The sequence below is a fragment of the Manacus candei genome, unplaced genomic scaffold (assembly GCF_025592945.1).
Source record: "Manacus candei isolate 608988 ecotype Guabito, Panama unplaced genomic scaffold, ASM2559294v1 h1tg000060l, whole genome shotgun sequence".
Lineage (NCBI taxonomy): Eukaryota > Metazoa > Chordata > Aves > Passeriformes > Pipridae > Manacus > Manacus candei.
The window spans coordinates 1745802-1759830 of NW_026138108.1; the positions used below are offsets into that span (position 1 = coordinate 1745802).

A 14029-nucleotide genomic window follows, 5' to 3' on the forward strand; every position below is an offset into this window, starting at 1 on the left:
AAGGCCAGACTTGTCTAACACAGACATTCTGAAAGATACTACTAGCAAAACAGAAGGTAAAGTTCAGGTCTCGTTATTGCTTCAGCTCGTGGCAGAAGAATAAGCAGCACAGATTTCCCTGCAATATCATCAGAAGTGTGATTACACACAAGTCATTAACCAAGACTAAACACAGGGTAAAGCACACGCTTGGAACAATTTGAAACAAACAGCCAAGCAAGGTCTGAGCAAGTCCAAAAAATTTTGTGCACTGTCCTAGCTAAAGCAGACAGGAAGCTACCTCTGTTTTTACGCTGAGCACATACTGTTTTTAAATTTTATTGCCTTAGTCTCCCTCCATGCTGTAACCATATATATTCAAACAATAATGGAACAGAAGGATGCCAAATCCTTACCTGTTAGCAAGTAAAACGCAAAAACTAAAAGATAAACATTAAAAACATTACCAAAAAAGGCATGTTGCTGCTGCAATAACTGCTATTTTCCATCATGGTTTGAGAAACAATCAAGACACTTTTATAATGAAACTCAAAACACTTATACTACACTCGAGAGAGCACTATTTATTCTGAGACAGTCAGAAGTGATTAAGTCTATTAATAGAGCCAGTTATATACAGTAAATACTTCCTGATATAACTGTATAAGACATATGTCACAAAACAAAATAATCTCCAAGGATATTAATGCTAATTTAAACAGGAAGGTAAGTTTATAATGAATGACAGCAACAACCTGATTCATCTTCCTCACAAATCTTTTATAACTCCTCAGTGGATTTCACACACAAAGAATGAATGTCACAGTAAGTTTCCACAGAAGTATGTGGATGACAATACAGAACTCACTGTTTTCAAGAGGTAGATACAAGGCTTAATTGGTGCAAAAATGTAGACTTCACTCAAGAGCATGGTCACACTGGATTGCATGTGCAATGACATAATGAAATTGTTTTAACTACCCTGCTGTCTTCTCAGTGACTGCCTGTCAACTCACTGAACGAGGGAATGCTTGCTTAATTAATAGCAATGCTAGTCTAGATGATGGCTTATGCTTTTACTTAAATAGAATAATCTTGCTATAAATCTAGTACAGGGCTTACACTTAAAAACAATGCTTAGTTGGTCAAGAAGGCATGATTCATCCACTCTGGCAGGTGTGAAGAGACAATGAGCTACTGCATATATTACTGGTCTAGCCACTTTCAAAACACACTCCTGCTTGAGTGAAAGTCTTTTACCAGAGAGGTCCTGAGGGTTAAATCCATTGCCCTTTGATATCAACTGACATCACTATTCCTCAGTTTTAAGTGACTGCGCTTTCAGCCATTTCGAAGAGCACTGTGGAATGTGGCAGTGTCCAAGCCCTTCAAAATAAACTTAATTCACATCAATTCCTGCTAAATACACTGTAGGAACTCAAACCTATATGAAGGTATTACACTTTAGTCCATGTTGCAAATGCACTAAAATACCTTCACATAAAGAAGACTCAAATTCCATTGCATGCAAGTCAAACTTGATTAAACAGGTTGGGTAACAGCCTTTCAGGATTCTCCCAGTACGCTCAAACCTCCGTAAGGCCACGTGAGCAGCATATCAACAGCAGCATTGATAAAAGATGGCAAAAGGGTGCATGTGTATGTACACACACCCACAAATCCCCCCCTCCCGCCAAACACACCTCCAAAGCTTTCCCTTCATGTTCAGGATTCCTTGTACAACCAATACAGTTAGTGGGTAAAACGCACCCTACACCTCCTCAAAACAAGCTCACACTACATCAAATCTCACCTCCCACAGAAGCTGTTAAAATAAACAATAAATGCAACAGTAAGGAAGAACCCTCAAATCAGCTTTAGGTAAGCCAACCTAGTTTGTCTCTAATGCACCCTTTTAGTTAGACAGCAAACTACAATGAAGGGTGAATTCCATTCACCACTTCCCACATCTCCACTCAACTCATATTACTCATCAGAAATGGAGTGCAACACAAAATATTCCTCTTTTTCAGTTTTTGAGCTCAGTATGAACTGGATAGTGGACTGGTATAAAAGTTGATTAACAGAAGGACAAACACTAGAAGACTACTTAACTGCAGGCAACAGGGTCGAAATTCAATTTCAACTACTATGTTCTCCAGTTTTCATGGCTAGGTAGAACTAGATAAATCAACTTGTTAGCAAGGGACAAATAGCTTCATTGGAAAGGACAGAAGTTTTACTCCTTAAAAGCATCAAACTTACGTCAACCATCCTGTTGCTAGCCTGTATTTGGAATTTCCACTTGACTGCAATTGATGTGTTGAAATGAGCAGTTTTGTTTCCTAAACTGCTTGTTCAGTAACAGATCAGAAGGTGACAACAGGACAGCTGCCAACCTTAGAGCTAACATAGAGAACGATTTGGTCAAGCTGATCTGGAAGTAATTCCAAACTGAAGAAGGAACAACTGAGAAACTAACTGGATTCCATCAATAAAGTACAGATAAAAGGGCAACCATAGCTACCAAGTCCACTTATGATAATGTGGTTTTGGCCCTCAATTTTCACACAAGTGATCAGTGTGTAAGAATTTCCAAGGACGAGTGCACTGAACTTTGCAGGAAATCCAAGCGAGAAAGCAATAAGGGCAATGACATACATGTGGTTTTTTTTATTTCTGTATGCAATGTAATGTTTAGGCACGTTGCTTGGGACGCCTTCTAAAATAAATCATTGGCCATCGTTTAGAGTATCATTTTGGCTTTAAATACTGGTCAGGAAAACAAATGATGTAAAAAATAAATGAATATTACAGAAACAAAAATGGATTTGCATCTAAAAGTGCAGGAGTATTTTAACCCTTTCACCAGACAATGTGGCAATATACAGTATATTGCTTCTGTTTGTTTGAGAAGGCTGTTGGAATTTTACACTGACATAGAAAATTATAAATTACACAGAATTAGTTTCCATAATCACTATATATATACACAAACCAGCTGTGAAAAAACTGGTTTAGAACATACAAATGAAAGCCTCACACAGATCAGTACAGTGAAATTAACAATTAACATGCTCTGCTGCCAAAATTTGTATTAAAAACACTATTTACTTTTAAAATGCATGTACTGTAATTACATTAGCAGCACGGGCATTTCATTTACTTGACTTGTCTAAAAGGATTATAGCGTTTTAAATACGCAGATTGTTCTGAAATGTTCCATTGTATAATGCTTGGTATTGAAACTAAATCTTGGTGAACTGTTTAAAAGGCAGGTGAACCACTTAAACACAACAAGCCATGTGCACTCCAAATATTCTAGTGTTTCACCTGTAAGGTATTGTTTCAAGCAAACTAGACTTAACAGAACATATGGCTTTACAGTAACATCAATTTGTCAACTAAGCTGTTGCAATAAATACTTAAAATCTCTACCAATAGACTTACATTTTTTGATCTGTTTTGAACAATACAGAAAACAATTACCAATTAAAAAACCTGTTGTAAAATGTTGAACACCAAAAAATTCTTATTTAAATCACTTTTGTAAGCTAAAACAACCAAAATAACATTTATAGGGCATTTCAGTTTCAGAAAAAACATGAATTTTCTTTTTCTTTTTTACAAGGTGAAAAATGTAAGAAAACTGCTAAATACTTTGGTCACACTAATCGTCAAATAGTTATGTCTCAAATACATTAGATTTTTGTATTCACTTTTTTTATAAAACTATTCTTACAGCCATTTTAACTATAGTAACACTACTGTCATTACATGGGTAGCAAGATCTTATTTCACAGGCCCCCCGTTATTTAGAACAATACAATATAAACATACGCAAAAATTATTGGTATTTTTCAATGTGCAATATTTTTACACTTATGAATTTCTGTACAATGTCTTAAAATCTAGAATATAAATGTTGCTGGTCCTGATTCCTTGCGAAATTAGTGCAGCAGTGACTGGCTTCAACAGGGTCTAGATGAAATCCTCAAGAAATACTTAAACACCTGGACATCAGTTCTTCCTCTTCAGCCAAGGTAGCAGACATCACATATCATACAGGGCCATTAACGGATGCCTCTCCTAAATGGGTGTGTTGATCAGTCCTAAGAGGCCAAAAAATGATGTAAGTATACAAGACAGGTTCAAAACAAATTCAGGTAGATACAATAAAAACGAAACTAAAAAGCAATCCCAGATCATGTGTAGCATAACCCACGAACTGTAGAGAGGAAACATGTGCTAATAACATCCCAATCCCATTTATCTTCTGCAGTCCAGCATTTCTGGAGTCTTTATTGCCTAATTAAGCACAGCACTCAATTAACTGAGCACACCACTGAAGTGTTTGATCTTCATTAAGAGGGATACAAAGTAATCTCTAGAGAGGAGATATCTCCGAGAGAATCACTAATAAAAAGCACATTTCTGATACTTATCCAAATCTTATTCTGTAGGGCAAAATGTGATACCAAGAGTATTTAAGGTTGCACCGGAAAGTAAGCAGCTAAGACTAAAAACTGCTTTAGTTACTAATCTAAATCTACAAACATCCATTTTACAAACACTTTGAATGTCAGTCCATTAGGACAAAAAGTTCAGGAAGTATGAAGGAAAATAGGGAGTAAACCCACAAAAGTGAAAACAGTAACAGTATATACATTTCTAGATAAAGAAGTTTATTAGTGTAAACATGGGCTCAATTGCTCTGGACTAGCACAAAGATCAAATCAGTGTATGAGAACATTAAAAATATGCAAGCAACAAAGGCAAAAAATTTTAACTTTCATTCAATGCAAGTCTACGGAATACATTTGAAGATTCCCTAAAAGAATGCAAATAGTGCTTGAAACTACAGAGGAGAAAAGTTACCTGTAACTCCTGTTCTCTGATGGTGGACATCACAGAGAAGCCACTCTGGGGTCCGTGCTCTACATGCACGTGACCAGCAGGAGCCCCCTAGCTAAGTCTTTGGCTGCTAAGCTATAAAAACACTTTTTAAAAAACATATGTACACATTAGAGAAGAGACAGCACTAGACAAAATCAAACACTTTAGAGAAACCTGGAAGGTAAGAAACAAGTGCTGCACGGACAGGAAGTGTGACAGTCTGCATGGCAGTCACTGGTCCATGACAGAATGGGGCTCCTAGCAGAGATTACTCTTGCCAGCCACCAGCCAGAGACCTAGCTAGGGGACGCCTTCCACTAGTCATACATACATGGAGCCCCAAAAGCACAACTGTGTTTGATATTTATACTGTGCTTATGAGGATCTACTGCGACAGCCACCTTTAGAGAAAGTACTGAGCTTTGCTGAAGCCAGCTGGATTTAATGAAAGGAGTTCCTTGAGACTTCCTGCAAGCCAAAAGCAATCCAACAAACTGCTAGCTCTGAGAGCCCTCTGTTGGTTTAGACAGGCATCTTTGCTCAAAAGGCAATCACCTAGTACCCAAAGACTTCTTCCCTATAATTTAATACTTATCAGCATTAAAAAATAGTCTTGATAAAGACAGTACCTCCAGAAGAGGCTGTGAAAGAATTTTCCGGTTTCCCACTTTAAGTATACAGGGTTGGTTTTTTTTCTGATTAGAATTCACTTCTTGATCAAGTTCAAGATTTATGCAGAGCAGAAAGTTAGTAGAAAGGAGCTAGTTACATACTAGCTCATAAACAAGTCTATAAAAACAGAATCTAAATCTTTCAAACATGCTTACATCTTTTTTTAGTCTGCATACAGTATAATCAGAACATGTAGTAGAGTTCTGCATATCAATTCACTACTCTAACTTGATAACACTGTCACAAAACACAATGTGGATATTTACGACTCCTTGCAAGACAAATACATTTTGATGACTCAAGAGTCTTAGAATCAACAGAAAATATAACTTGCGAGAATTTAATAAAATAGATGCAAGCACACATTTAGACTGAGCTAAACTCAATCTCTTTAGACCAATCCTATTAGCAAAAACAAACAAACTGCTATTTAGAGGATTGAAAGCATCCTTGAATGCAGTTACCTCTGTTCCGGACTGCTGTTAGTAGGCTGAAGAGCTGAAGGGACCTCTTCTGCAACCTCTGTATTCTCTTCTACTACATATTTACAAGAAGGATCCTGGGAGGTAGACAATTTTCCTTCCTCACTTAAAAAAAAAAAAAAAAAGAAAATAAAGTTATTTAATTTGTTTACTTTTTAAGTTTACTTATAGGGAATTTCAGGCAACAGGAGAAAACAGAGACGGGTCTTTATTTCACATGCAAATGGATTTTAAGTTATGATTGCAACATGAAGGTCAAGCACATGGCTCTAGACTTTACAAACACCTAATGATGCACTGGTGTTTACATCCATTAAAATTTGACTGGATAAAAGGGCAGGAAATACAGTGATTGCAAATAAGATCAGAAAGGAAATAAGGAATGTGTGTGATGCCTGAAGTGATAACAAATCACAGTCACGATCCTTTACTATACATACCGATAGGATTTCAACACTCTGAAGCCAGAAGTATGCAAAAATGGAAGAAAGTATAAAAGAAATTCAAGATTCCCTCAGAAACTGGCATTAATAAAATCTGTCCATGAAACACATCAGCAGAATTATTACCATCTTACATCTTAAACTCCCTAGTAACTCCACAGTGAATACGATATATGGGTTACGTGGTACTAAGACTGCAGCCCAATCTATTTCACAAATTTCCTCTTGGAGACAAAAATCAAAGTTTGGTGAAAAAGCAGTACACTCACACTATATAAGACATTACCATGTAACCAGGCAGCCTCAAAAGTCATTAGCAAACAAATCTTCTGTTTTGCCTCAAAACCAAAGCTTTCCTGCCTCTCTATTCCCCCTCTTCCACCGCAGTCACACCATTATGAGTGCACTAAAATAGAAATTTGACCATATATACCTGCAGGAGATAGTTATAAGGTAGCTCTGAAGTAGACACAAACATCAGTCTTATACCTCTGTGACAACAAATCTATTTATGCAAGAAGTGCCAATCTCCTCTGCTGGTTTTCCTCCTATTCTCACAGTTTTCCATGGATCCTTTAAATTTCAATGAATCCTTCCCTTTCCTCCTTCTACCCGCAGAGCCTGCAAAAATACTGTCTTTTGTATTGCAATCTCTCATCAAATTTCCCCATCTACTCTTCCCATCTCATTTGCCTTGATACTCTTTGTATTAATTCCAAACAAAATACTTGTCACCATCACAAGGGGAGTCCTAATTTTTTTATTTTCTAAAGAGGTAGTCTCTTCTAGCATTCTTCCCTCTCATTCTCTATTCTGAACTAAGTTCACAAATCACATTTTTGTCCTTTGCAGCTTTCCACAAATTAACTACTGTGCTTATAATGCTCCTCTCCCCTCAGCATTGACTTCAACATCATAAATTTTCTACTGACAGAAATCTAGATGAAGCAGAAGTCTGGAAGCATCCACTTTGCAAGGTAAACAGGCCAGAATAGGACCTCCTCTCGCTACTCTAATTGTCCCTTAATCTAGACTTTTTCCCAGCAAGTTGATTTAAAAAAGAGCCACTTGAGCACTGACTCAGTATGAGGCCACACTTCTCCATCAGAGTAGAACAGTCTCTATACTTTAGACCTCATCTTTGAGCCTCCTTCTATGTTTCTTTAACATTTCCTTTCCAAATCAAGATCCCAGAGTCCCCATTGCTAGAAGTTTTCAAGATGCAATTGGACAGAGTGCCAGATAATATTATCTGGGCTCCCTTTCCCACCCAGATAATCTTTCAAGGTCCCTTCTGACCTGGGCAATTTTATAATATCACCTCCCTTTGCACCTTTATGTCCTTTTAACTATGGTTCAAGCAGATAATTCCATGAAGGTAGGCAGGAACTGCCACCACATACTGCCTCCTTATGTTACTTTTTGCATCAGTATAAGAAGTCACAGAACTTCAAAGTGCACATGAGCTAGAGCAGTTTAAGGAGAAGTTTAAAGACACCATGGATAACTAAATCAAATTGAAAACATCTAAGAGTGAAGACCATATAAAAATACTCTCCAAAAGACAGAATAAACTGGAGAGCAGATGTATAATTTACTAAATCAGCAAGGCATGTCACATCAGTCTGCACACTGTCCCAATACTTCTCTAAACTGTTTTGGTTCAATTCCTCTATCAATGCCATTTGATTTATAAGGACTGTGCAGTAAAAAATGCTCCCTCCTCTATACTGAAAAACATCAGAATTTAAGTCAATCAGACAATCAAAGGGATGGAAGCAAGAGTGATTGAAAGCTGCTATGTTTCAAGTTCTATTCATTTTGGATGGTTCAGGAATTACCTACTATCACTAGCAGGACAAAGTAAAATTAATTTAAATGACAGGCAGTGCTAAGGACTAACACTGGAAAAGCTTTTTCTACTGAAATCAACTGAGTTTGGTGGTTTTTTTAAGCAACTTCCAAGACATACAGACAATTTCTTTTCAATATTTAAAGCTAGAATAGGGACAGATACTGGGAAGTGATTCTAACAGAATGAGAAGAGGGTTGCAGGCCAAAATGCTAGTAGTATGTTCCAATTTGTTAAGATCAGGGTGGAGGCAGGACATACCAGCTTCAATTAATGAAGGTAAAATTTTTGCAGGTCAGACTGTTTGTAGTCTGTTTCTCTACATAAATATTTGCTACTAAATAAAAAACATTTGATCACTAAATCTAAGATCACAAGATCTTAGTAGATGGGATTAAGTAGACAAAACTGAAATGTGTTTTATTCTCGTAAAAGGATCAAAATGTTGATATATATAATATAGAATTTAACCATATTGTAAGACAGTTATTCTTAAATCATGCACTTGCTATCAGAAGATATTAAAATTAAGGAGTTGCTCTTCTGGTTATTCTAGAATTCCATGTGTCATTGTAGCCCAGAACAGATTTAACACCTCGTGCATACCACCAACAGTGATCACCCTAAGTGTCAAGCTGCTCTCAAGAGCAGTGCCTGGCTGGCCTTCCACTACTGTCCTCCACCCTTCTGGATGAGAAGAATGAAATTCCAATCCAAATCTAAGAATTCTGTGCAAAATTTAAAAAGCTTCATTTTGATGTGCAATTAACTGTATGTTAAAAGAATTGTATAGGAAAATTGCACAATAATGTGCACCAGGGTCAAAAGTTGATTCAGTCTTCCAGTAATAACCTGCCACTGAAACTAAGGCTTGATAAGTGAAGTCGTATGTTACAGTAACTAAGTAGAAGTAAAATTTCAAAACAATTATATTGAATAGTTTCTAGTTAAAGCCTCAGGAATTATCACTTAAAAGAACTCTTTTTAATGACAGTGTTCCATCAACAGTGTCTACTTTACAAGGTGAGAAGACAATAAATAGGTATTGTTACCTTTTGAAAACAGCCGTCTCAGTTTTAGCATCTACAGTTAGGCTCAGTGTCTCCTTCATGCTGCCATTCATGACTGTCTCAGTTACCTTATCTGCATTTTCTACATCATCCTCTCCATCTGAGCTGGCCTCCATAGCAACACTTCCTGGGGCTAGAAGTAAAAATAGAAGTAATTTAGTACATGGCTGGTTATGTTTCTATTTCATGAGCAAGCACATAAGCCAATATAACCAGACCAATATTTTTGCAGTTTTGTACACTTCTTGAATTCTTCCTTACAGAGAGAGTCACCTTTTTTTGCAAGTGTCACATAGATATAGATACAGAGAGCACATAAGTACTACTTACAGATGGCTTAAGAAAAAGCCACAGTCCGTTACTTCATTTTTCATTTTACAGGCCACTTAGTGATTTAGACTGACAATTACTACAACAAGTTTGCCTAAACAAGACTTAAATAGGATTACAGTGAAGAATTATGTTTCTGTACAGCCAAATTCACAACTCAAGTCCACACAGTTTAAATTTGACACTAAGTTTCTGAGTACAGACAAGCCTTTGGGAAGTCCAGTCTCCGTGAACTTATCTGCACTTCTTGCTCTGTCTGTTAGTGATATACATAAAAAAAGTTCATTAAAATATTTTTGTCCTTTAACCAGTTCATACATGTAGAATAAAAAATTAGTGTGTGCATAATGAATGTGGCTTGGAAAAGAATGAGTAGGAAGGAGAAATCTGAACACATTGAGGCTACTGGCCTGTTGCAACACTGGACAAGACTGGAAGCTACCACTCTTCTTGGGCATCAGCTCAGCTAAGCACTGACACAGATGAGAGGACTCTCTAACAGGACACACTTGGTTTCTGCAAGGCTTTTCTGTTCATGATGTGCAGGCTTTTCAGAGGTAACAGTAACACTGGCTCACATTTTGAATTGGAAACTATTGTAAATAGTTCAGAAATTCTTTGAAAAGTCATTTTCATTACCTGGCAGAACAGCAGCAGAACCAAAAAAGAGGTCTCTGGAAATCTAAAATTTTAAAGTTCAGGAAGATCTTTCTCAGGTACAACTCCTACAATCAAGCATTTGTGAATGCAGTATACTTACTCTCTAGCTGTGTTGCAAGAGCAGTTACATTTGCACTCAAGGGATCACCTGGATCTGCGTTTGTTTCCATTTCCACAGGAGAATTACTTCTTAAGGAATCTTTTGAGCTTCAAATACAGTAAAAAAGCTTTAGAAACATTTCTGAACAGCAGAACGAAGTGTTCTTAAAACAGTATTAGTTCTCTATCAAAGTTCACTATAAAGTTCACTAGACCCCTAGCAAAAACCTAAAGACAGCAAGTTCGTAGGAGTCTTGGAAAGACATGCTAAACAGGAGTTCAGTATTGCAAAATCCACCAGGATTGAGCTGAGGATGTTTGATCGTCATTTTATTCCGACTTGTTTGATTTGGTTAGTTTTCTAAATGCACTCTTAGCAACTTGGAAGATGGTTCTCTGAGACTGCCAATGTAGTCATCATCCACTGCAAAAGTGATTTCACCACTTAATCATACATGCAGTATAGCTACAAGTTTTTCATTCTGAAGAAACTCAAAAGACAAGATTTGGCCACTTGAAAAACTTCTCACCATTTACAGAATAATGGCTTTTCTATCCAGTACTGTGGCAACACCAAGTCTTCATTTTCTAAACCCTTAATTTGGTTATCAATTTACCCGCCTCAAGCATGAAACAATGCACTGTTTCACACTGAAAAAGTCAAACTTTTGTATCTGAGTTGTTTTAATGCCCAGAGAGAAAAATCAAAAGTCAGATGTATAAAAGTAAAGTCTTTTGATTCGAGAAGGAATCAGTTCTTGATTGCTAATATTTGGCAACTCAAGATTTACATCTATGTGATTAGGTACATACACAAGACTTGTTACTTTCTGTGTAGAGTTCCATCAAAGACAGAACAGCATTATCTCAAGTGCTCTCAAAATAGTGCAAAACTGCCTAACCTAGTTATTAGAGTTGCACAACTACATGAGTTGCCAAAACAAACAAAAAAACCCAACAGAAAACCCCTAACAAACCAAACAAAAACCCCAACCTATTTGTTTTATAACATCCATAGAACGGAATCATCATAGACATTTTGTGACCTTTACATTCAACAGTTCACGTTCAACCCTTCACTGAGTTCAGTAAAAAATAAGCAATAAAAAAAATTACAGTCCAAATTTTGGTCAGAAACCAATATTAAAGGACACGAATGTTCATAAAACCCCTTTAAAACAATGACATTAGTATCCACTCATCCTAGAAAAGCCTGCTATGAAGTAGATCATACAAAGATACGCTGTTAGAACACACGGGACCGTTTGGACACTTTCCATACACTTCGTATTCCACCAGAACGTCACCAACACAGGCTTGTGTAGAGATGGACACCCCAAGGAAACCAAACTTACTCTGAATAACTAACTTTCTTACCTCAAAGAGGATGGGAAGTCAGAAAATGAAGCCCAGCCAGTTTCTTTTGCTGGCATAGGTGCTTCAGTACTCCACACACCAGACCCAACAGAATCCAGACTGGCATCATGTGCAGTCTCCATGGGTACATCAAAGTTCGCTGACCAGTTAGGTGCTGAAAAACCACCAAGAAGTTCATTAGGAAAAATATTTAAATAAAGAACATGAATGCACATATGCCTAACACACTGATTCTCTCTATGCACATTCAAAAAAGAGAAAGCAAAATTCCTAACGAGACTTCAAAGCACATGCAGAAAAATCCTCTATATCCTGTTAAAAAATGGATGTATTACCTAAAAGGAAAATTCTGCTAGTAAGGCAGAATTTTAAAGATCAGTAACTCAGAGTACTCTGCCAAAAAAAGGCTATGTTTATCTGAAGAACAAAACTAATAAATCATACTAGATCACAAGTATAATTCCACTTTATTCTTTAAATTAGCATCAACATTTGTTAACAGTTTTCAGAACTTATTTCTATAATAATGAAAATCTTAAGAGTTTTCATCCCTTTTTCAATTTCTTTAAATTCTCATGCACTAACACCACTGCTAAGTTTCAGAAAAGTTTAAGGCTTTTTACAACTTAAAATATTTATTGGTATTCTAAATTTTGGAGTAACTGTGACTTAATAGCATCTAATTTAGGATAGGTCAATTCAAAATACTTCACCTACCCAAGGGAAACATGTTTTTCATTAACACTTACATACAAAAAAACAGGCTGAAAAGGAAGCTCTGACTAGCAATTAGAAATTCCAACCCAGGCAGATATGGGAGGAGACCCACATGGATCAAAACTTGTTTGACACACAGATGCCAACGACACCAATCTGACAAAAGAAAAGAAAACCCTTAACTTTTCCTTCTATTTTAATTTAATTCCTTACAGTCTAGATAAACACAGGGCTTTTACCTATAGACATTGCCAATTTAACTAAAGCCAGTTTAATCTTGACTTGAATGTGAAAACTTTTCAACCAATTACATCATTAAAGATTTCACATTATAGTCTCCTGATGTGCACCGTTTGTTCGCACATGAAAACAGAACAATGCAAATTCACTTAGCTTCTGTAGGAAGTCTTTTAAAAGAGCATTGTTAGATGAAAAGTTGGTCTGAAAGGCTTCCAGTAAAAATACCATCTTTCAGGTTTGGAGATTAACAACCTATTAGTTTTGCAGGCATTCAACATTTATAAATGAGTACAGTTAGTCCTTCCCTTTCTGATACTCCTCCTTTTTTTCCCCTCTTGAAGAGTGATAACGTGAATTTTAGAAACAAAAAGTAATTCAAGACGTGTAAGGAATTTGAACTTCCCAACATTTGCATGCTCTGTTGTGAGTGGGAAAGACTACTTTAAGACAGTTGGAATAAAAACAGTAAACGAGGAAAATCCTACAAAATCAGTCAGCTAGATCTAACAATTTCCTATAACTAAAGCAGTAGGGAAAAAAGTTACGTACGTTCACTTAAGTCTACTTCCATTTTGTCTTCTGTATTGGTGTGCGACTCAAACAAGTCTTGTTTCGTTCCATCCTCTTCTTCAGAATCTGTACTTTCTTCACTGTCCGTACTGCCCGAACTTCAAAGACAAAGAGATAGTTTAAATTTTGCTTTTAGTGTCAGAGCCTGGGCACTAAGAAATACTGGAGAATTTGAGGCTAAAAAGAATTACAACAACCATTATTTCTGATAGATAACTGAGATATAATTTTTACATATTAGTACTCCTCTCATTTTTCTCTCAAAAAACCAAGGTTTAAGGTTTTTCACTTGATCAGGTGAAGAGGTTTTCAGCAGATACTGAGGGAGGCTGCAAAGCCCTGAGCTTTGGGGACTAGATGCTCCTTCCCCTCAGTGCATCTTCCTATTCCACAACCACACTGGTACTGTAGATAAGACAGCGAGGTGTACAAAGGCAGCTGGGCTGCCTTGTCCAAGGCAAGAATGGCTGAGCAGGTTTAAAAGCAGAGGGAAAGAATAAGCAGTAGGAAAAAAAAACCCAAAAAACCCAAAGCAACAAACCACAAAAGTTAAAGTGCATCTTCTGCAAATTATGGCTGGAAAATAAAACACTAGAACCATTACCCCATAAAATGGAAACGCTGGACAATCTGTACTAACAG

General features: G+C 36.8%; 1 protein-coding gene across 9 annotated transcripts in view; it reads right to left on the reverse strand.

Moving 5' to 3' along the window:
- Positions 1-543: 543 nt before the first annotated feature.
- PPP6R3 (protein phosphatase 6 regulatory subunit 3) overlaps positions 544-14029 on the reverse strand; it is a 57183-nt gene continuing 43697 nt past the window's right edge. For 6 of the 9 annotated variants that reach the window (XM_051804155.1, XM_051804159.1, XM_051804158.1 and 3 more), the window contains 7 exons: positions 13367-13485; positions 11861-12014; positions 10485-10591; positions 9377-9527; positions 6470-6487; positions 6012-6134; positions 544-4091 (listed from right to left, as the gene is read on the reverse strand). In XM_051804155.1, the coding sequence (XP_051660115.1) occupies positions 4040-4091; positions 6012-6134; positions 6470-6487; positions 9377-9527; positions 10485-10591; positions 11861-12014; positions 13367-13485 (724 nt within the window). In that variant the 3' untranslated portion in view covers positions 544-4039. Of the gene's footprint in view, positions 4092-6011; positions 6135-6469; positions 6488-9376; positions 9528-10484; positions 10592-11860; positions 12015-12609; positions 12734-13366; positions 13486-14029 lie in introns of those variants that run through there. The other 3 variants (XM_051804161.1, XM_051804156.1, XM_051804163.1) reach the window with 2 other exon arrangements.